General features: G+C 43.7%; 3 protein-coding genes and 1 pseudogene across 3 annotated transcripts in view; 1 reads left to right on the plus strand and 3 right to left on the minus strand.

The window, feature by feature from the left end:
* The first annotated feature begins 138 nt into the window (after positions 1-138).
* LOC114788614 (ankyrin repeat domain-containing protein 37-like) lies at positions 139-2219 on the plus strand. The gene is made up of 4 exons (XM_028977343.1): positions 139-393; positions 1052-1204; positions 1289-1380; positions 1493-2219. The coding sequence occupies exons 1-4, from the start codon at positions 367-369 to the stop codon at positions 1713-1715; spliced, it is 495 nt and encodes a 164-aa protein (XP_028833176.1). The 5' UTR covers positions 139-366; the 3' UTR covers positions 1716-2219.
* LOC114788613 (ufm1-specific protease 2-like) lies at positions 1970-5253 on the minus strand. Its single transcript, XM_028977340.1, is given in 13 exon segments — positions 1970-2352; positions 2647-2771; positions 2844-2920; positions 3028-3152; positions 3276-3440; positions 3541-3602; positions 3605-3686; positions 3838-4030; positions 4179-4333; positions 4424-4481; positions 4706-4889; positions 4990-5068; positions 5168-5253. Coding segments are annotated over 13 exon segments (1395 nt in total). The 5' UTR covers positions 5171-5253; the 3' UTR covers positions 1970-2265.
* A 1556-nt stretch (positions 5254-6809) lies between these two features.
* On the minus strand, positions 6810-12722 carry LOC114788670 (PDZ and LIM domain protein 3-like; annotated as a pseudogene).
* Positions 12723-15279: 2557 nt separating this feature from the next.
* The window catches only part of sorbs2a (sorbin and SH3 domain containing 2a), a 29705-nt gene continuing 23534 nt past the window's right edge, over positions 15280-21450 (minus strand). The window contains exons 24-26 of the mRNA XM_028975750.1: positions 18180-18217; positions 17991-18097; positions 15280-15828 (exon numbers count right to left, since the gene is read on the minus strand). Of these exons, the coding sequence (XP_028831583.1) occupies positions 15767-15828; positions 17991-18097; positions 18180-18217 (207 nt within the window). The 3' untranslated portion in view covers positions 15280-15766. The remainder of the gene's footprint in view (positions 15829-17990; positions 18098-18179; positions 18218-21450) is intronic.

Genomic DNA, 21450 nt, shown 5'->3' on the forward strand with positions numbered 1-21450 from the left:
AAAAGGGCTGTCAGCATCAGTTAACATCAGTTAACAAATAATTAAGTGCGAATTAGAGACTAAGAAAACATTTTCAATAACACATAAATATGATAGATAAAAAAAATCGGAGTGGAGGCCTGACAAATGTCTAGATGCGAATAATAACCGATAATAACGTAATGAACTTTGTGGAGGAGGAAGAACGCCCCGCCGGTGCGTACGTGTGGTTTCGCACAGCAGCTCCTCGCCCTGCTGGACGTCGCGTCGCGTCGCTCGCCGCCTATTGGCCGGCCGGGCGGGGTCACGTGGCCGCGGCCCCCGGCTCGCGCTGGCCGTCTGCCGTCCGCGCGCCTGGCGTCTGTGGCGGTCACTTATTCGGTCGAAATGTTGCTGCTGGACGCGGATTCGCAGGTAGGACGCTGGTCTATTCCACACTACTTTTTTATGTTACAAAACCAGCACAGTAGTTAGGACTCGGGTGGCCATTATGGTGTGTTATATTGAGATATAGGTCACTGTGAATATGTACTGTAAATATCTGTACTGTGAATATGTAGTGTAAAGTGACAGGGAGGCAGCTGTGTCGTCACTGTTACCTTTTGTTCTTGTCTTGTGTGTCCTGTTTGAAATATCCAGCATATCCTCTTACGAGCATCCTACAGGATGTTGTCCTGTTTGTCCTTGTTCAGTGCACAGAAAAGTTTAACTTTTCTTTTATAGTATTTAGGTTTTAGTTGTAGTTAGTATAGTTTGGTTTAGTGTGCATATACATTTTGATCTTTTACAATTGCCTTTTCAATACACGGTGTACTGCGTATACTGTTGTACTGACAATAAACCAATTTTGAACCTTGAATTACCTCATTAATTTCAGGGACAGCAAAATAAACATTTTTCCTTAATAAATTTGGGACAGTGCATCCAAAATGTAAATATTTCACTAGTATATCAAATATATTAATATATATTTTTAATACATGTACTCTAAAAACATCAAAAATATATCAATGTTTTAAAGTAGCTGAATACAGCAGTGTGATATGAGCTTATTGCCCCCTGTGCTGTGCAGCTGGACTGCATTGACAACTTGTTTGAAGCCGGATACGGGGTGAACTCCGGTGGGGACGATTGTGGACAGACCCCTGCGCACTTGGCAGCTTTTGGCGGTCAGGCTTTCTGTCTGCTCTGGCTCTTGCGAACGGGAGCAGATGCCAACCAGCAGGTACCTATTATAAAGTTTAGCATGCTCGACTAATTTACGTTAATAATGCATTATTTTAATATGTAGTGCACCTTTTTTGTAAAGGATGTCTCTGGAGAAACACCTGTGCACAAAGCTGTGAGGGCAGGGAGCTTGGAGTGCGTCAGCGTCCTCGTGGCCAGTGATGCCCAGCTTGAGTAAGTGTTTTAAAACCTTTTAAAATTCCGGCTGCCAAAAATTACACCCAAGTCAACCACGCAGGTTGCTTGTTTACAAAATTTTTTATATTGTCAATTCTTTCTAAATTAGGATTTGTAATAAGAAGGGCCAGACTGCTGAAGACCTGGCATGGTCATGCGGCTTCGCCGAATGCGGGAGGTTGTTACGCACCCTCCGAAAGACGCGACGTCCGAGCGTGCAGACAGACGTTACGTGCAGGGCACGTGACCACCTCAGCTGCGCCGGCGCGGGTCAGAAGCGAGCAGGCCTCAGCCCAGATGCCCAAGACGGAAAGAAGGCCCGTGACTGGTGATTGGCCAGATTACACCAAATGGGGAAATAAACAGCCCTAAAGACTGATATGAAGAGTCGGCTGCTATCAGGTCTAACAGAGTGGATAGCGTGGACACTCAAGCCTCCACTAAGAAGGGGCTGCTACGAGGGTCTACTTTCCCACCTTTTTGATAAATATACCACACTACTGTGTGACTGAGAACATACAAATGCATATGTTCATAATAGAGCAAGGATGACAATGATGCTCATCAAGAAGGGCCAACAAACGGAGACAGTAAGAGAGCCAACAGTTTTTATTGTCCTTATTGCTGTACTCATGGTTTAATGTTCCCATGGTATCAAACAAGCGCACTTTGAACTCACAGACAAGTGAAACTGAGAAATGAATGAATACCACCACATTTAGAACTGTCCCTGGGTTCAAAGTTTTTGAGATCCCTGAACTCTCTCCTGTACTTTACAACCTGCAAAGTGTGACTGTTTACATTAGTTAAGTTAGGAATAAAACTTTGTTAAAATATCTTGTTGGTGCTTATTTATTCTTTCCTCTCTATGCACACATGCGCTCAAATTGCCTTTGGTCTCTGAGGAAGACAGAGATTGTAGTAGGCATTCTGGTCCCAGAACTCGGGTCCTTTCCATCCACACCATCCCTATACACAAAAACAACTGGTTATATATGCATGAAACAAGAACACAGGTATGCTCAGTACACAGACATATATATAATTACAAAAAATATGCAGGATTGCATAGATATAGTCACAATTATAGCATGTAGCTTATATTCAAATTTAATATTAAAATTCTAAAGCAAAAAATGGCAAGGTCTGATCATAACATTTAATTGGTTCTGCTTGTTTTCGGATGGAGTGCTGTTCCCATTTACAGGTGAACATGTGATTTGAAAGAATACATCATTTGCAGAGTTCGATAGACTTTAGCACCTTGTCAGTGATGGTCTGCAGGTCTTCCCCCCCAGTGTAGTGTGGGTCCAAGATGAGAAAGCGAATCTTCCCTGATGTCTCGCTCCACGCCACTCCCAGAATGGTGTGTGCTAGAACACCCCCTCCTGTTCAGGCAATTGACATGAGTGAGAAGCAAATCACATTTCATGAATCAATACCTGCTACTTCACACTCACCAATCATAACAGGAGTTCCTTCAGTCAGAAAGTGGTTTGCTAGTTCTCTTCCTTGCGAGGGAAGCTCAGAGCCCTGGCTATAAAAATTAAACTTAAGTAACCCAGCCTAAAGGCTTATTACATTCTGTGGGAATTAATGTCAATGTAATAGAAATTGAGTGGAGTCTAAAATATACAAACCGACCTTACAAACAAAATCTTGGACGTCACTCCCAATAGGTGGCTCAGTACAGCCTGCACTTCAATGGAGCCAATCCACTGCCGTGAGCCCACAAAGGCTGCGGGCTTGTCCCCAACATCAACAAGAGCCTGGACGATAAACACATCAGCTCAATAAAACTGGTTTACAAATCACACCGCTGGAGTTTGACACAAGCATTCAGTCGATGAGATAACTTCTGTTTACTGTGCGCTCGGCTGGTGATTCCCTACCTGCTGAATCTCTTTGTGGGTGGGCACAGTGCGCTCCATGTAGCCCTGCTGTCGGAACCAGGAGCAGATGGTCTGTAGGGAGCGGTAGGCACAACCCCAGCCATTATCATCCATTCGATCCTGCATGTAGTGATGGTAGCTGTACACACCCTGCACCAAATACGGCTAGAGAGAGAGGATAAACATTAATTGAAACAGCACCACAATGTCATCTTTACTTGCCAGTTCTTCATAATGGTGAGAAGCGGAGTCTCAGCAAACTCACTTTTGCTCCCTCTATGTTGGGGTGATTCAAGTGATTGTGGGGGTTTCGGAGGTAGCCGTCTTGTAAGGTTCGTCAGGAAAGTGAAATGCGTTTGAGCGTCTAAAGTAAGGCCTGTCATCAGGCAGCTCGAACCTGTTGTGAAGCTCCTATGAAAGTGGGGGAAACATCAACCGACAAAGCCATGATGTGATATCTGGGTTTCTAAAGTAGCCTCGCCATACATCAGCACGGAATAAAAATGACACATGGTATAAAGTACAGATTAGATAAATAAGAAGGGCCTTCTGCTTTTCATACCTTTCTGAAAGATTCCAGCCCTTTGTCATCAACGCTAGCAGGGTAAACTATGGTGACCAGTTCTGTAGAAGTGGGCAGTGAAAAATGGAAGGGCCGAGGTACTGGCACATCCGTGTCCTTCATGTGTCGCAGTGTGACTGCCTCCATTTCAGACAGCTGAGTAGAGAGTGCCCTCAAAAGGCGTTTACAGGACCTACAAGAAAAGGAAGAGCGGGTCATTCAAGTCTGTCGGGGCAGTCACGTTACGTTTAATATAAAATTGATTTTCCCCCCACGTATTTGGCACCGATATTGAAGTAAGTTTTTGTGAACCGGACCAAAAAAAAAAAAAAAAGGCTCACGATCCAAAGGTCTCGTCAGACCGCACAGTAACTACGCAGTCCATGGGCAGGACCATCCTGATGCAGTGGTGCTTCTTGTTCTCTCGGTAGAGACAGGGTGCAGAGGGCTCAGTCGGTTCTGTTATCTCCATCATGAAGCGCAGGTTCACAACCGGCTGAGAGGAACAGGTGATGGGGGGGAAAAAACAGGAATAAATGCTAGTCTGAGTACTAGTGCAGATCGTCGTTCAGAGGTTCTTCAGTACCACAACACTCTTCTTGTCTTTTTTCTTCTTCTTCCCCCCTCCATCGTCATCTTCTGATCTGATTCAACGCAAACAGAAGAGCTTCAATATTTATTTATTTAATGCACCACAGAATAAGGGTGGTAGTGGGTAGCAAACTTGCCCATGAACCCAGGTTCAAACCCCACTTAATACCCCACTTGTGTCCCTGAGCAAATGTCTCCAGGGGGGGGACTGTCCCTGTAACTACTGATTGTCTGATAAATGCTGTAAACGTAGGGTGGGTGGGTGCATGGTGCTTACCGAACATACTGCAGCAGCTCTCCACACGCGGTGCTTTCATCCACGTCATCGAGACTGGCCTGAAACGATTTATTGGGCCAAATAAATAAGGCGCTGTCGGTCAGGCTGAAAACAAGGGACTCCGCCTTCACTCGCGAGCGCAGGTCTGCAAAGCTCCTTGAAACCTCCAGCTGCCTCTGGGACGCTTCGGAGAAAGAAAGAAGAAAAATAAAGAAAGAAAGAAATAGTGCAGGACGTCACTGCTTGTGGCCACACCAGCCCCAGGGAAGCGAGGAGGATTTTACCATCGGAGACGTCCAGCTGGCACAGGAACTCCAGACCTCCTCCCAGACGCAGGATCATGGCGCCGTCGTCTACGAGGACCTGGAACAAGTCCACCCTGCGTGTTACTCTCTTCCCCGGTTCTGGTGTGGTTTAGTTTAATGCTCCACAACAGCGACGTGTGAATGCAGAACTTTGTACCATTTCAGACAGACGACATCCTCGCAGAACGTCTCGTAAAGTCTCTCAGGAAGCTGCCATGTCTGACGGCCGGAAGTGGATGGAAGTCTCCGCCCACTTTTCCTGTCTTAAAGGGACAGTGGCGCGAAAGAAACCCCTCGCCCGGCTGCTGGAGCGATCGTGGCTCATGTTATTATTTTGCTTCGTGTGCATGCCGATATTGATCGTTTTAAGAGTAAAACGAAGCATTGATTAAGTGCCACTGCAGTGTGCGTCACTGGGACCATACAGAACCCGCTCCATTTAGCTGGAATTGGAAGAACATGACCGGGCTGCTGTAGTAGTAATAAAGTAAATTTGTTGTCCAGACGGGGGCCCTGCAAATAAAATGGATGTAACCTATGGAAATTGTTAACAGATGTGTGAGTAGATAATTTGCATTTTTTATCAGACGCCCTTATCCAGAGCGACTTACAATCAGTAGTTACAGGGACAGCCCCCCCTGGAGACACTCAGGGTTAAGTGTCTTGCTCAGGGACACAATGGTAGTAAGTGGGGTTTGTACCTGGGTCTTCTGGTTCATAGGCGAGTGTGTTGCCCACTAGTCTGCTACCACCCTATTATTTATAAACATATAAATAATTTGCTTTATGGAGTTCAAATGAAGTTCATTTTGAAATGCCAATGTGACACCCACAACTCCCCCAGAACAAAAAACATTACCACATAAAATGCAAGTTAGTTTAATTAAATAACCATGCACCGACCATGCACATTTTAATGAACTTTTTTCAGTTTATTACAGGTGGACACAATATGATTTCCTTGGATGTTCTGGACACTTTCATGAATCACAGGAATCTGTAACTCTACACGTTTTATTGAGCCAAAGCTGTGTCTCACAAAAAAAAGCATCACACCTGCCTGTGGAAAACATTCAGCATATCAGTATCCCATATGTGCTCCCATGAAACCCCCATGCCAGCACGTGCATGCTGTTCCTGCCCTGTGTATGGAGCCTGACCCATTTGCAAACACTGCTGCAGAAAAAGGCGATAAGAATGATTTATCACCTGCAGCCTTTAACATGCTTGTCATCTCGCCAGTTGGCAGTATTTAGAGAATGCTTTTTTCATCATGTGTTGAGATTTTTTTTTTCATTTAAATTATAACATATCTTTCTTAATTATATTAAATTAGATGCTGAAACTAACAACATTTATGTAGGAAAGTAAATAAAAAAGGTTTCAGTACTTTGAGAGTATTAACAGGATAAATAAAGAACAATGTCAATAGCTGTTTTACATTCTATAAGTGGGTAATTTAGCTTGATTTAAAACATAACAAAAAAGACCCAGTGCCCATGAAACATGCAAAATTATCCTAGATAATGCATGTCATTTGATACTTGGATATGGTTTTGCTTTAGTGAATCTTCATGCTTGACATCATTGGGCAGAATGGACCGTGAGTACGTCCATATCACATCTGGCATTTTCACAGCTGGTGGCTCTGCAGTGATGTGCATAAACAGTTGGGCTGCTCTGAATCAATGTGTGTACATATTACGAACATACATGTGGCCAATAAATGTCTGCATTTTATCTGAATGGTGCAATAGTGGGATATTCCACCAATCAATCTGCTTTCTATTACAGCCCCTGATTTTGTACTTTATTTTTGGCTGAATTTAAAGGTTATTGGACTCTATGCCTGTGGGTAAGTCGTGACAAGGTCGTGACCCTCTGGTGGTCTTGTCCGGGCTCGTGCATGGGTCTCACAGTACAGCTGGCCCTCCACAAAGAAATAGCCTTTCTGCTTTAGGTTCATATCACAGTCAGAACAGACAAAGCACCCAGGGTGTCGAAACTTGTCGCGTGCCTTCACCACCGTTCCCCTGTATTCCCGGAGAAAGTGTGAGAGAGAAAGGGAGAGACAAGGATAAAGACAGACAGAGAGAAAGAGCACATATTTAGTCCATACATCCAAATTAAACTTTAAACATTCGAGCAAAACCCCTGGGGACAGCAGCACTCACACAATCCCATTGCCACACTTGTCACACACAGGCAGCTTCTGCAGTTCCCAGCAGGTGCTGCGGGTTTTGTGCTGGGAGCTCTTACTGTTTTGTAACCAGAGGACGGGTTCCTGTACAAAAAGTGATATCACAGTCATTCTTTTTCATAAACCTAAACTGTTATGTATGGTTTTTAAAACTAAAACCATATGTTCTGTGCACTTCAGACTACCTCACATGCAGAGAGTGTTCTCAACCTCTGAAAAGGCAAGGACAGTGCAAATAACCTCTTAATAATCCTCAGTGAACAACTGTCATAATTATATTATGTTTGGCCTTGTATTTTTTTGAGGATTTACCACAATCCTAGCGTAATCTTTTCCATCTGTTTTATTCTTTCCTTTATTCATTATTTTGAAAGCCCTCTTCTTTGGTATTCCATTCTTGGTTGTAAAAAGTATCCTCTAACCATCACTGTTGACCAAAGTCCTGCAGAGCTTTAAATGAGCCAGACTGCCGGGGGTTCGTGAGGCTCTTCTTGCTCCTGCTCCTTTTGCAACATGCGTAGACATCAGACTCTTCAATGGAAGTCAGGGTCCTCGGGCCTGCAGCATTGGAGAACAGAGATTGGAGGATATGTGTCACTGTCTCTTCTGGGTTCAGGTATGGGCCATCATCCACTAATGTCCAGCAAACATCAACCATGTGATCGTGAAACACTGATTTTCAGTGCAAGGCAATTTTTATAGAGATAAAAATAACAAATGATGAGGCGATAAAACACCACGGCCCAGCTCCATCACAAAAGGATTAGTATTGGCAAATACATTTAATTTATCCAAGAAGACCAGGAAATTCAAAAGTTATACAGTACTAGTTTTGTTTCTCATCCATCCTGATTCAAAATCCTCTCAATGCCTTGCCCAACTTGGTCAGATGCATTGTGGGAGTTAAAGTGATTTAGCACCTTGGTCACAGAGCACCATAATCTGGTGGCGTGGTGTGGCAACCTTCATTCCAGGGTGCTTCGGTAATCCCCACGCTGTGACACCCCATATATCTGGTGGCTTAATGAGATCCACATGACTGGACTGGAAATGGGCATCTGCAGCCTAGGAGTGTCTGGCTGGGCGCCCAGTGGCAGTGAAGCCTGCCCTCACAGCTAGTTGATTAACAATTGTGTCTTATTATAGGATTTAAGTGGGTCTATGGGCTCAGCCCACATGGGATGTGAATTAATGGCACGAGGTTAAAATTGAAATAATGTAACGCGAGAAAGTTTCAATGTATTGTAGAATTTTTTGGGATTTTATGTCAAACCATAAATGCCCAGGAGATGTCAGGCCTTCTTGCTCCATCTGTTTAAATCAACTAAATCACCAAAGAAATTAATCTAATAGAAACTAAACCTAAACCATGTCCAAAAAAACAATTCAGTTTCAGGACATTAAAATAATGCCAAGAATGAAACACAGATCTAATAGAATAATCTAATAGAAACTAAACCTAGACCATGTCCAAAAAACTATTCAGTTTTAGGACATTAAAATAATGGCAAGAATGAAACGCAGTAAAAATGATCTCTGTATACACTCACCTAAGTGGCTTATTATGAACCATGCCCCGCAGTTGCCCATGAAGGGCATCTTGGATATTTCCTGAGGAGTAGAGGCCGATGGGCGAGTTATATGCTGCGCTCACCCACCTGCCTCTTGTCATCAATGTTAGCAGCAGCCACAAATGGCTGGGCCTTGCGGTTGTGGGCCTGTCCCAATTGGTGTATATTCCTTGCAGAGGGAGAAAGACACAAGGTTCGTTAAAACATATCTCCTTTTCATTGCATGTAAACACATTTAGGCAGTCTGTCTTACTTGCTTCTCTTCCCTCCAGGTGATTTGAATGGATTTACTTTCCCATCTTCAATCACGTGTGGAGACCAGAGTTTGGTTTCAGGCCTAAGAGTATAAAAATGACGTTGTCTAAGTCTGACAGACCATTGGTGTTATTTACAGCCCGCTTCCTGCAGATAGACTGGCAATGATTGAAATGACAACATGGCTTGCCATGCTTTTGACTCATACTATATAAGATATAGTAAACATCTTTATGTCTGTGTGAAGGCCTCTTGGAATGAAATGATCCATGAATCAACGGGGCATAATGTTACAACTCATACTGAGGCCACAGCAGAGAGTTCTGGTAGTTGATTTTGTAGCTGTTGGGCGAGTGTGCTAGAGTACAAAACGGTAATGATTTGTGTTTGAAATGTTCACATTATCAGATCTATGGGTAGAGTTCATGGAAATGCCTGGTGCAAGATCATCAAAATGGTGGTGATTGCATGAAGACCGCTCAACTTACTGCCAGTTTACCTTTCTATGGTGAGACACAACTGACTACCACAGTCCTTGATCCTGTTCTGAGCCTCACAGTGCATCATGTCTTCAGTAGGCAACACCGTCAATGGCGATGATAATGTCACCGGTGCACAGATTTGCCACCGAGGCTTTACTGCCTGGATTGATCTAAGAGGGGGAGGAGAGATAGAGAGGGATGGAAGCACAGGGCTCAAGGCAATAAAACTTGGATGGAAGAGGCTAGATGGCCAGGTTTTCAGTGAGGTGAATCCAGTCTGCAGGAGGATCTGTGGTGCCTGAGCTCTGTGTCTATAAATGGCTGGGTGCAGCAGATGTCCCTGCTGGCTACAGTCTCGTGGTTCAGCTCGAGGGGCTGTCTTGAGACCTTCAGAAGACCATCGTCAGTTCAGAAGGCTATTCTCATGAATTAATGCCCCCACAGGTGAAAAATCCTCTGTGCTCCATCAGCCGCACTTCATTTGTAACTGTGGCTTTTAGGGATCCATCCTCTGCTGGGAGCTTCCAATACACACAGGATAGGCTGTGTTCCTGTAAGGCTAAGCTGCAGCAATCTGCTACTGATCATTTATGTTCTCTGACCTTCTCTGCATGTGAACCTTTGATCTCCCACACAGTTATGACAGCAGCATTCAGAGGACAAGCACTTACGAGCAATGTAATAGCAGTTAGTAGAAAACAGATTTAAAAAAAGCCCAGAAATAAAAAAGTTTGTTCAGTCGGATATGTATTACTGCGACTGCATGGTCCTTACACATGACAGTAGAGCTCAGAACGCTAGTCAGGTCAGACCAGTGAAGAAGCGTTCGTCTCTGTGTAAAACATCCTTGCCCTCACTGGTATGCATGCTTGTGTAAACTGTTTCTTCTCCCCCACTCCTTTTCTCTCAGCATGAGCGCGGTAAACAGATCACGGGGAGTGATGGTGTCCAGGCTGGGCCAGCATGCAGAGCGGCCAGCTTTATTATTATTATTATTATTTTTTTTACATTTTATGAAAACGACTTTGTGGTGCAGAGTTATTAAAGTCAGAGCCTCACATCCCGATGCTTCATCCCTCCCAGAGCAGCGATCACTAGGCCTTTGCACACTGCAGGGGAGGAAAACACTCATGGACTGGGGCCACCTTGCATTATTAGGATTTGAAGTGAGACACCATACTGGCTGGCTGTCATATTCCAAAAGCAGCATGGGGTTTCCGTATCACTTGTTTTCACCCCTGCGCCAAAGGCTGAAGCCTGAACTTAAAAGACACATTATGAATTACTCAGGGGGTGTTCAGTCAGGTCATATAATAACCCAGGGATAAAGGACCTAAGGGAAAGCCATGTCATGGAAGAAAGTGAGATTTACATTCAGGCATCCTCAGAGGCAGCCCTTATCATATCCTGGTGCATCTTTACAGCTCGCCTTCTGACGTGGACTTTCTCTGTGTGGCTGCAGTGGAGCCTGTTGTCGGGGTCAGGGATTTCTGAAGAAAGACAGCACTGCCCAGAGAAATGAAACGCTCTCTCTGGCGGTCACCAAAAATCTGGCCACATGTTCATATCAGCCCACAGCATCAGAGCTGCCCTGCTCCTCTGAGGACAGTGAATTTCAATTAATAAGATTCTTCTGCTTTCTTTCCCCAGACATCGAAGGTCAGACCAAAAAATGGCCCATGGTTGTGTACAGCAATGCTGAGTGAGTTTAGGAAATGTACCAAAGGCTAAATCTTATTAGAAAAAAACTGACAGCAGAGCCAAACACGGTCTAATAAGAGCATACTGATGGGAGAACCTGGCATCAATGAACACATGGTTGTTCTGCCTTTAAAAAAAGCAGATGCCTGCCCTATGGTGACAAATTCCTAATAGACTCCTGTACTTTTGAAATTAAAGTGAGGAAAAGCTGCATGGAATTTAAAACAACCATTTAACCCATTAGACATTCGAATATTATTAAGACAATTGTATAAATTACAAAAGATTTCCCCCACCTTTATCCCTCCTTCAACAGTTTGGAGGGGAGGGGTGAAGTTTCGCAATGTAGGCTCCATCTTTGGAAGATATAGGGGTAAAGCCATTAACTACCAATGTCCTATGCCCACTGTCCACTTCTCTTTCTAAATATAGTCCCACATCAGACATGACTGTGTACCCTCAGAATGACACCCATGTTAGTAGCCAAGTGGGTAACATCCTCGAGTATGAACCACAAAGTCACAGCTCAAACACCACTTACTAAAGTAAAAGTCAAATGATTGTTATTGTGAAACACTGCAGCACAGCACATGGTGACACCACGAAATGTTTCTTCTGCTTTTAACCATCACTCTTAGTAAGCAGTGGGCAGTCATGATGTGTGTAGTATGTGGGGACGACACTTTGCTCCCTGGCACCTTAGTGGCACCTTGACGGTTTGGAATTCAAACTGGCAACCTTCCAGTTACGGGTTTGTTTCCTTTCCCGCTACGCCAACCACTGACCCCACTTACTACCATTGTGTCCCTGAGCAAGACACTTAACCCTGAGTGTCTCCAGGGCGGACTGTCCCTGTAACTACTGATTGCAAGTCACTCTGATGAATGCCATAAATGTAAATGTAAATGTAAACAAGTCGGCCGGTGTTTAAAAATGAAATAAAGGAGCATGTTAATGCTCACTGTAATCTGCGGCTGGTTTTGTGTCTTCCCCTTGTTTCGGTTTAGTTTGAATGAACAAGAAGCACACCCCCTTCATAAAGATTTCCTCGGAGAGGCAGAAGAGCTGAATCAATTCCTAAAAATGGGCTGTTGCTTCAGCTGTCAGAGACGCCGGGCTTTGTTAGGACCGATATATTGTCACAAGCATCCACATGAGCTAGTGTCTGAGTGAGTGTGTGATGCAGACATCTATTTCTGGTGGGTTAAGACTCTACACAGACTCCCCCAATACTTCATCCATCCTTCTGTTTACACACCTTCAGTTGTCTTTTCTCTTTTCTATTACATTACACACAACGATGACATGAGTCAACCGCAGTCACACACACGGTGTCTAGTAACAACCATCAAGTTTAATGCACTCACACAGAGTTTAATCTTCAGGTAATCAACACTTCCTGCCAACTCACCCTGGAGATGGTCAGAGGCTGATTGAAGTCCTTTCCCCCCGTTAAACGGAAGCCCCAAGGGCCGGCCTCTCCAGCACTACGTTCATTGGCATGTCTCCAACCTGGCCCTGGAGGGTGTGTCCGTCTCCCTGAAACACCTCTGTGTGCGTGTGTGTATGTGTGAGTCAGTGAGATGGCGGGCTTCTCTCCCGCTGACTAGCTGTGTGTTCTGGACAGGACACTATAAACTGGCGTGCACACAGGAGAGCTGAGAAACCACGCCCCCCCTGCATGGTTATTGGGCAGACTGGACCGGGAGCTGTTCGCTCACCTCTCTCTCTCTCTCACCCCCCCCCCCCCCCCCCCCCCCCCCCCCCCCCCCCCCCCCCCCCCCCCCTATTCATCCATCACTTTTCTCGCTCAGAAAGTCTGTTAAGTGTCCAGCTCAGGAGCACAAGTGTGGGGATTCATCTCTCTTTCCATGCATTAATAACCCACGTCCCCTGTATGTTTGCTGAATGTCAACACCCGGCGCTTGAGGCCAGGTGGCTGATGGGCTGCGTAGCGCACTCTGGTGAGGTATGTCGCTGCGCACGTCGCAGCTCCTCTGGCAGACTGGGTCCGGCACACATGCCCTTATTTGGTGAGCCAGAGCTCCATCAGAGACACCAAGAATGAGAGATACATTCCTGCCTTGCTGATGCGGTGTGGGCCCAGGTAACGATTCGCGGCTGTTTCTGATATTACAGGCACAGCTCGGAAAGCCTGACTTGCACTACTTCCCCTCTAATCGTCTTTTAATCAAATCCATCCGTCTTCATCTGCAGCGGACTCATTCCTCTAATCAAAAACAAATCAAACATGCATTACACATTCAGCTTTCAATGATTTTGTCAAATGAAAAGAGAACCTGGGGGTATTGAATTCATTTGTTCCATGCTGGGCGTACAGCCCCCAGATCTGGCCATTCATCTTTCTCCCGAGTTGGAAATGAAGGACTTGCTTTATTTTGTTCAGTCACTATGGAGGAGAGTGTTGGCGGGAGCCCCTCCTTCAGTGGGTGTGTCGAGTGTTTGCGCCTCCTTCTTTATGCCCTGTGGCATAACAAATGGGGAGTCATGATGAGGAAAGTCCATGATGCGAAGCAGGGGCTGATTTTTAGGATGATTTTTAATTACTTGACAGATGAGATTAATATGAAAACCACACAAATGTATCAAGCCAAATTTATTATTCATACTATAGAGTCGTACATAAGCATCAGCACTTTAGCTCACCAGACAGACACAGGCAAGCATTAGGAATATGTCTCACTCTTTCTTCCTCATCCAAAAAGAATCACACAACAGAGGCATGAGGACCTCCAGAGAGTCCAGTATCTTCAGTAAAAATGCCCACAGAAATGGCTACTCAAATTTACGGCACATGTGCCTAAAAACGGTATTTGTCCTTTGCATAAAATGGCTAGTTTTGCACCATGTCCTCTTTGTATGTAAACGACCAAAGACAATGGAGAGAAGCAATTAAAGATGGAGGGAAAAAATGAAAGCAATCCAAAACAATGCTGGGTGAGAAATGACTTTATAAAGCAGTGAATCTCTGTCATTTACAATTCAATACAAAAGACATACAAAAATGCCAAACAGTACAGTGAGATTAGTAGGAGGGTAGATGACAAAAATGAGGATGCAAAAAGGGGCAAAAATAACACATGGGCAAATAAGGTGCTTGCAATGATTGTTCCAATGTCCATGTCATTCGATGCACACAAACTTGTATGGATGTCAAAGCTCCTGTATATGCAACATACAGAATGAAAGCTATTTGCTTCCAGCTTGACTCTGATTATACTATATATATGAACATCAGTGACATTATGGCAACAGGCCCTACGTCAGAAAACACTTGGAACAAATAGCTAATTCAATAAATGCTAAGCAATAAAACTGCTAATGTAGTCAGTGCTCTTTATCTTCAAACAAAACCCCAAACCAAAGCCCTGTATATAACTACATCATGAAACCTGGTTGAAAAGGATACTTTCATTAAAATAGACAAAGGTTGTGACCAATGACACTCTAATGTCCTTGTAGTTTCCACACAGTGTGGATTGACATTTCACACTTTGATCATTTTTAGTAATTTACAATCATTCATTACATCAAAAAGTTTAATCTGTATCAAAGTCAGAAAAAATCCGGTAAGTGTCTAGATGTTTGTGCCTAAATGGCAAGAACACTCATAGAAATGAAACTGGAAAAGAAACATTTGAATTTTTGTAAAATCCAAACCTTAAAATTCCACCTTTTTGTGCCATTCTAGCATAACTGGATTACTCCCGTGCTTAGAATTGTAGCATGTAGAATTCAGTACAGATTTCATATGTGATGGAGAAATATGAATTTTAAAATTACATTTCTCACTGGGTCTATAAATACAACCACATATTCATTTACAGCATTTACCAGACACCCTTATCCAGAGCATGTACAGTTCATGTACAGTTTAATATAAACACTGTGTATTTTAGGGAATGGATTCAAATGAGCGTCAATACTGTGCAGACTGAAAATTATCCACACAGAAAAAGACTTCTGTTCCTGTTGCTTGGTTTGGGTCAGTCAGCAGAGAGCCCTTTTGGTGAGTATGTTGTAATACTATGTACGTTCAATGATTTAAGCTCCTCCTGAAGGGTTAAGGTTAGGGTTAACTTATTCCATTTTTATCAAATCTGGCACAAATAGAACAAACAGAAGCAGCAATGGTTTCAGGAACAATGAAATCGCAGATGAACAAGAAGAAGTGTATCATTTTGCTCCTGTTGATGCAATCCGAATTCTTCACAGTCTATTGTGTAATCACGGTGGAAATATGAGTCTAATAAATAATCAAATTTAGGTAAATACAGAAATAATAGTATAACTGTGTGCACTGCTGACCCATATACATTGTGGAGCAGTTGGTGTGAGATGCAAAGTCAGTCAGATGTGTAGAAATCATCTGTGAAAGTCTAGTAAAGATGGCTAGTTAGAGCTAACAAGAGCACATATACACACACACACACACACACACACACACACACACACAGGGGTGATGTTCCTGGGTAGCCCAATGCTGATAGGAAACAGTGATGGCAGAGGGATGTCCAGAAACTCCACTATAGGGGCTTCACATAGTTTCCAGGGAAGGTGCCGAAAAGTTTGCTCCTTCGAGAAGTTCCTAAAAAAGCACAAGAGATACATAAACCTTTTCACTGAACAATAAACCAGTACACAGTCACTCGGGAAAATAATGGCTAATAAATTCATGAACCTAACCCCGGTGTACATTCAGGCATGTTATGAGTGCTACTACACAGCTTTGAGGGTCGGTATTCAACATTCTCTATCTGAGTGGTGATACCATCAGCGCTCACAGCAGGAAATGAGCTTTTAATTAAAGTCTTTGGCACCATTCCACAATGAAAGCAATTAACTGGGCAAACAACCAGTCTGTGTGCAATCTGTCTGTCACCATCACAGCTGGAAAGGTTTTTCTTTTGTGAGCTGTATGCTTTGCACTGTTGTGAAAGAGAACACATGTGGGACACACTCTAGAGACCCTCTGCAGCATAGGTCTACAGTCTGACAGAAGCTAATTTTTAATACCTTTGCCATATACGGTTACATTGTGCCTGGACAAATTTAATGAGTCCATGTACCAGAGCAGCGGACTCAATACTAAGAGCACAAGAGCACGGTGCCAATGGGTCTAGTTTTTGAAAGCTAGTGTATATTGCAGTGGAAAAAAGGGATTTAGGAGAAAAAAATCAGAAAACAGAATGTGTGGTCGAAAAAAGGTACTTGTACTACATTGACTGGGATAAATAGAATTGCAGTACTAAAAAAAGACTAAAACTAGACTAAAATAATCATGGATAATTCTAATTATGCACAAGCTTTTAGTTGACTGAAACTTACATTTACTGAAACTTACATTTGGGGCAGTGTGTTACCACTGCCCCAACAGATGAAGTCATGCTGTAAACTCAACTGAGTATATCTTATTTATACAAACCGGATTCCAAAAAAGTTGGGACACTAAACAAATTGCGAATAAAAACTGAATGCAATGATGTGGAGATGGCAAATGTCAATATTTTATTTGCAATAGAACGTTGATTCAAAATTTCACAGTGTCAACAAATCCACAAAAAGTTGGGGCAAGTACCAATAAGAGGCTAGAAAAAGTAAATTTGAGCATAACAAAGAGCTGGAAGACCAGTTAACACTAATTAGGTCAATTGGCAACATGATTGGGGTATAAAAAGAGCTTCTTAGTGTCTCTCAGAAGCCAAGATGGGTAGATGATCACCAATTCCCACAATGTTGCACAGAAAGAGAGTGGATCAACATCAGAAAGGTATTACCCTGTGAAAAATGGCAAAGACTTTGCATCTATCATCATCAACTGTGCATAATCTGGAACAATCGCGGTGAGTTAGGGTTCAAGACGGTAAAACCATACTGGATGCCCGTGATCTCCAGGCCCTTAAACAACACTGCACCACAACCAGGAATGCTACTATAAAGGAAATCACAGTATGGGCTCAGGAATACTTCCAGAAAGCATTGTCAGTGAACACAATCCACCGTGCAAAGAAGAAGCCATTTCTAAGCAAGATCCACAAGCTCAGGCGTTTTCACTGGGCTAGGGATCATTTAAAATGGAGTGTGGCAAAATGGGAGACTGTTCTGTGGTCAGACAAGTCACGATTCAAAGTTCTTTTTGGAACCTGCATTTTTCAACAAGATAATGCCAGACCACATTCTGCATCAATCACAACCTCATGGCTGCATAGGAGAAGGATCCGGGTAGTGAAATGGCCAGTCTGCAGTCCAGATCTTTCACCTATAAAGAATATTTGGCGCATCATAAAGAGGAAGGTGCGACAAAGAAGGCCCAAGACTATTGAAGAGTTAGAGGTCTGTATTAGACAAGAATGGGAGATCATTCCTATTTCTAAACTTGAGAAACTGGTCTCCTCGGTTCCCAGACGTCTGTTGAGTGTTGTAAGAAGGGGAGATGCCAGACAGTGGTGAAAATGGTCTTGTCCCAACTTTTTTGGGATTTGTTGACACCATGAGATTCCGAATCAACATATTTCTCCCTTAAAATTATACATTTTCTTAGTTTAAACTCTTTAGTTTAAACCGTGATTTATGTTCTATTCTGAATAAAATATTAGAAGTTGGCACCTCCACATTATTGCATTCAGTTTTTATTCACAATTTGTATAGTGTCCCAACTTTTTTGGAATCTTGTTTGTACTCATTTGAAAGTGATGCATTACCTTTGGATAGAATGTCATAATTTCCAGCTAATAGATTTGCTGTACTTACCCACAAACCAGCCATCGTCACACTTCTCCATGACGTCCACCACATCACCCTCCTTCAGCTCCAGTTCGTCCTCATTTCGAGGCATGTAGTTATACAGAGCCCGGAACCTGCAAGTGGCCAGAGTGTCAGGGAAATTCATACCTTTACGTGGACAGACACGGGACATGGGAACTGTAATTTAATACTTACGGCTCCCCTGCACTGTGGTGCGTATCCTGCATAGCCCTCTGGAAAACAGAAAAGGAAGGGAGTTAAAGGAGAGACAGCGAGTAAACTGATAAAGGGGGCTTCGAAGCTAGGTACATTTCATAAATTGCACATTAAAGTGAGCATTGGAGGCATCTCAAAGAAAAAACCAACATCCAAAAGCCAGTCAATTCCTTAGCCAAAAGATAACAGGGTTATTTTGAGACCAAGACAGGAAAAACCATGCTGAGCATGAGCAAACACAGAGGAGGCAATCTCCCATCCCTCACCACTACTAGTGTCACAGCAAACACGTTCCTACCCTGCGACTCCTAACAGGTGACAAGCACAGCCTCCGGGATGTGACAGGGCTACGAGGTGGCTTACCATCAACCACGGCACTGTGCTTAAAAACCAGCTGGAGAAAGTAAGTACCCGCTGGTCAAGAGTCATGTCAACGTCAACCAAAAATTCACACAGTCACACACCGACACAAACAGCATGCACACACACTGACTGCTTCTTTACACGTCCACAATACTAATACTAACTAAGGACAAAAAATCACTCTGTCAAACCACACAGACCAACAGGGAAGAGAACACAGGTTACTGAATGGGATCAAATCATAGACAAACGTTTATCCGCATTTTACAGTAAGGGCAGCAAGTAAGTGTGCCACATCTCTTAAACCAATGAATAAACTACCATATTTACTCAGGCAGTTCAGGCTTAAGCAGTCAATGCAGAATTCTGAAAACAAGCTGCAGTCTTTACCTTCACCTTAGGAGACCTAGTGCTTACACAGGGATAAGCAGGAAGAGTGGAGGAAGGACTGGGAAGTGGGGACAGAGGAGGAGAGGAAGGGGGAGGAGGAGGGGAATGCAAAGTATCTCGCAAGCATGAAGGAACAGACGAATCTGAGAAGAGCTGCTGTGCAGATAACTGGACAATGGACGAATGGACACAGGATGGAAGTGGGGACAACTCTGAAGAAACGTGGGCATGATATGATGTGAGTGGAATCTGCTCTGATGACGGACTGCGTGACGATGGAGGGTCTGGGGGTGGAAGAAGCGGCGACCCAATGGCAAGGGGGTTAGGGTCCCCTGTCCCTAAGTGCAGAGAAAAAGGGTGAGGAGAAGACAGAGGAGGTGACAGAGGAGAGGATGGGGAAGCAACAGCTGCAAGGTGAGGGGATGTTGTAGGAGAGGAGGAGAGTGTGTGCATCAGAGAGGAGGATGCATGTGAGACAGATACGGGGCTGGATGAAAAGAAGGACGAAGATGATGTAGAATTATTTGCAGCGAAACAGGCTGAATGTAGGACTGAAAGAGAGGATGGAGAAGAAGATGGAGTTGTGTGGGGCAAATGATTTTGAGGACAAGTGGTGCATGTAGAGAAATATGGAACAGCCTCAGTGACTGCAGTGTGTTCCTGATGAAATGAATGTACGCGGGGAAAGAGCGACGGTGATAGAGATGATGTGATTTTGGAAGAAGACATGAGTAGCGAGGTGAGGAGAGGGGAAAAAGGAGATTCGGCCTTAGGACATAAATCAGAGTCGTTTGAGGGATGAGTAAATGATGGAGGGATTCCCACAATGAGGTCTGAAGTGTCCGTTTCCTAAGCAATAGGCAGAAACAAGAAGGGTCTTAGATGCAGAAAAAAAAACATTTTTTTTTTACTGAAAATATGTTTCATGTCATGGGTTCTTCGTTTCATGTGTTTGGTGTTAGGATCCAAAAACAGACAGCAAACAATGTCAAATATTAAATGTAAAATTTGTTGAGAGGTTTGTTGGTCTGTTGCTCGATTTGTTCAAAACAGCAGTCCCCAGTTTCCTTGCTAGCCAACTCTTTTTAGTTTTGTGCAGCACAGTCTGATGCAAGAAGAGCACCAGGTTGCTGCCAAACAGCCAGATGATTAAATAATACGAACACTAGGATGAGGTTTGGCAGACATATTTTACACCATTTAAAATAGATTAGGTAGAAAAAAAATGTGACTTAATGTGGCCATTAAAGGTATTTTATTGGACATGCAGCGTTATTAGTCACACCGCAGTTATGTCACACAGCATGGATACCTCTGCCTTCTCCTGAATGGCTGTGGATTCTTTTGTAGATTCTTCCTTTTGAAAATCCCCCTCTTCATGTATGCAAAGCTCGCAAACAAAAGGCTTCAAACGATCCTTGCTCTCCTTGTTTGATTGGCTGTGCTCTATGAAGGGTTGAAGTTTCTTCCCCTGCTGTCCGGGTAGCAATGAATCGTGATGACCAGCTTTCAGTGAATTGTTGTTCAGCTCAATGGGCAGAAGGGGCTCAAGCTCAAGATTCAAGAAGCTTTTTGGCTGGCTCTTAAAGCTGGAAAACTGATCTTCTGATACACTTTGTCTTGGTTACTGCATGCATGAGGCGGTACCAACTTTCCACAAGGTTCCTCATGCACTTGAATGAGTTTATAAGGAGAATGTTCAGTGGGGAACACTGATGGCTGTTCTCGACCTGAGACAAACACTGTGCCCTCTGTTCTTTTTAGACTGTTGTCGCTCGTACTCAGAGATGCAGACAAATTAGGAGCAGGAGGAGATGGACATAAAAGTGGTGACAATGCTGTGCATCTCTGTGAGGTGTTCAGAATAGTTTGCCCTTGACCTCTGGCTAGGGGTACATCCCAGCTGGGTAGGAAGCAAGGGGAAAGCGGGTGTGGGGTTGGGGCCAGAGGGGAGCTGCATATGGTAGGGAAAGGTGTGGATGAGAGACCAAAAGTGAGGGAAAGCCACTCGCTGGTGACAGCCTGGAGGTGGCGAGTCTGAATGGGATCAGAGTTGCAACTTTTCGAGGGGTGTGAACTGATGTGGCTGGAAGGAGAGGTCTCAATAGGCTTGAGAAGGAGAGAGAGAAGTAAAGAAATACCCCAACAGTCATCTGATGAAATGATGCAGGAAAACAAATGTTCAACACTGAGTTAACATCTCGTCAAAGTCTCACATGTTCAGTTCAAGTGACACGGCAACTGAATGACCTAATAACAGTGTGTGTGTTATCACCACAGCATTTCTTATTTAGCACTTATTTAATGCCTCCTCCGGCTCAGCTACCACCAGTAGACTTTGGTCGTCCGACACACTCTGTTCAATTCAACTAGTAGCATTTAAATATATAATGAGTTACATCAAATGCCTGAAAACATTTAAAAGAGATAGCATATATCCTGTGTTGCATTTTTAATGTAGAGTTTGATATTAGAGATTTTTCATACAACAGAAGAA

This window comes from Denticeps clupeoides, chromosome 4, assembly GCF_900700375.1.
Source record: "Denticeps clupeoides chromosome 4, fDenClu1.1, whole genome shotgun sequence".
NCBI classification, from domain to species: domain Eukaryota; kingdom Metazoa; phylum Chordata; class Actinopteri; order Clupeiformes; family Denticipitidae; genus Denticeps; species Denticeps clupeoides.

Coding starts and splice junctions, on each gene's coding strand:
- LOC114788614 (XM_028977343.1), top strand. CDS start 367: ATGTTGCTGCTGGACGCGGATTCGCAG. Junction 394..1,051: donor TGCTGGACGCGGATTCGCAG/GTAGGACGCTGG, acceptor TGTGCTGTGCAG/CTGGACTGCATTGACAACTT. Junction 1,205..1,288: donor GAGCAGATGCCAACCAGCAG/GTACCTATTATA, acceptor TTTTTTGTAAAG/GATGTCTCTGGAGAAACACC.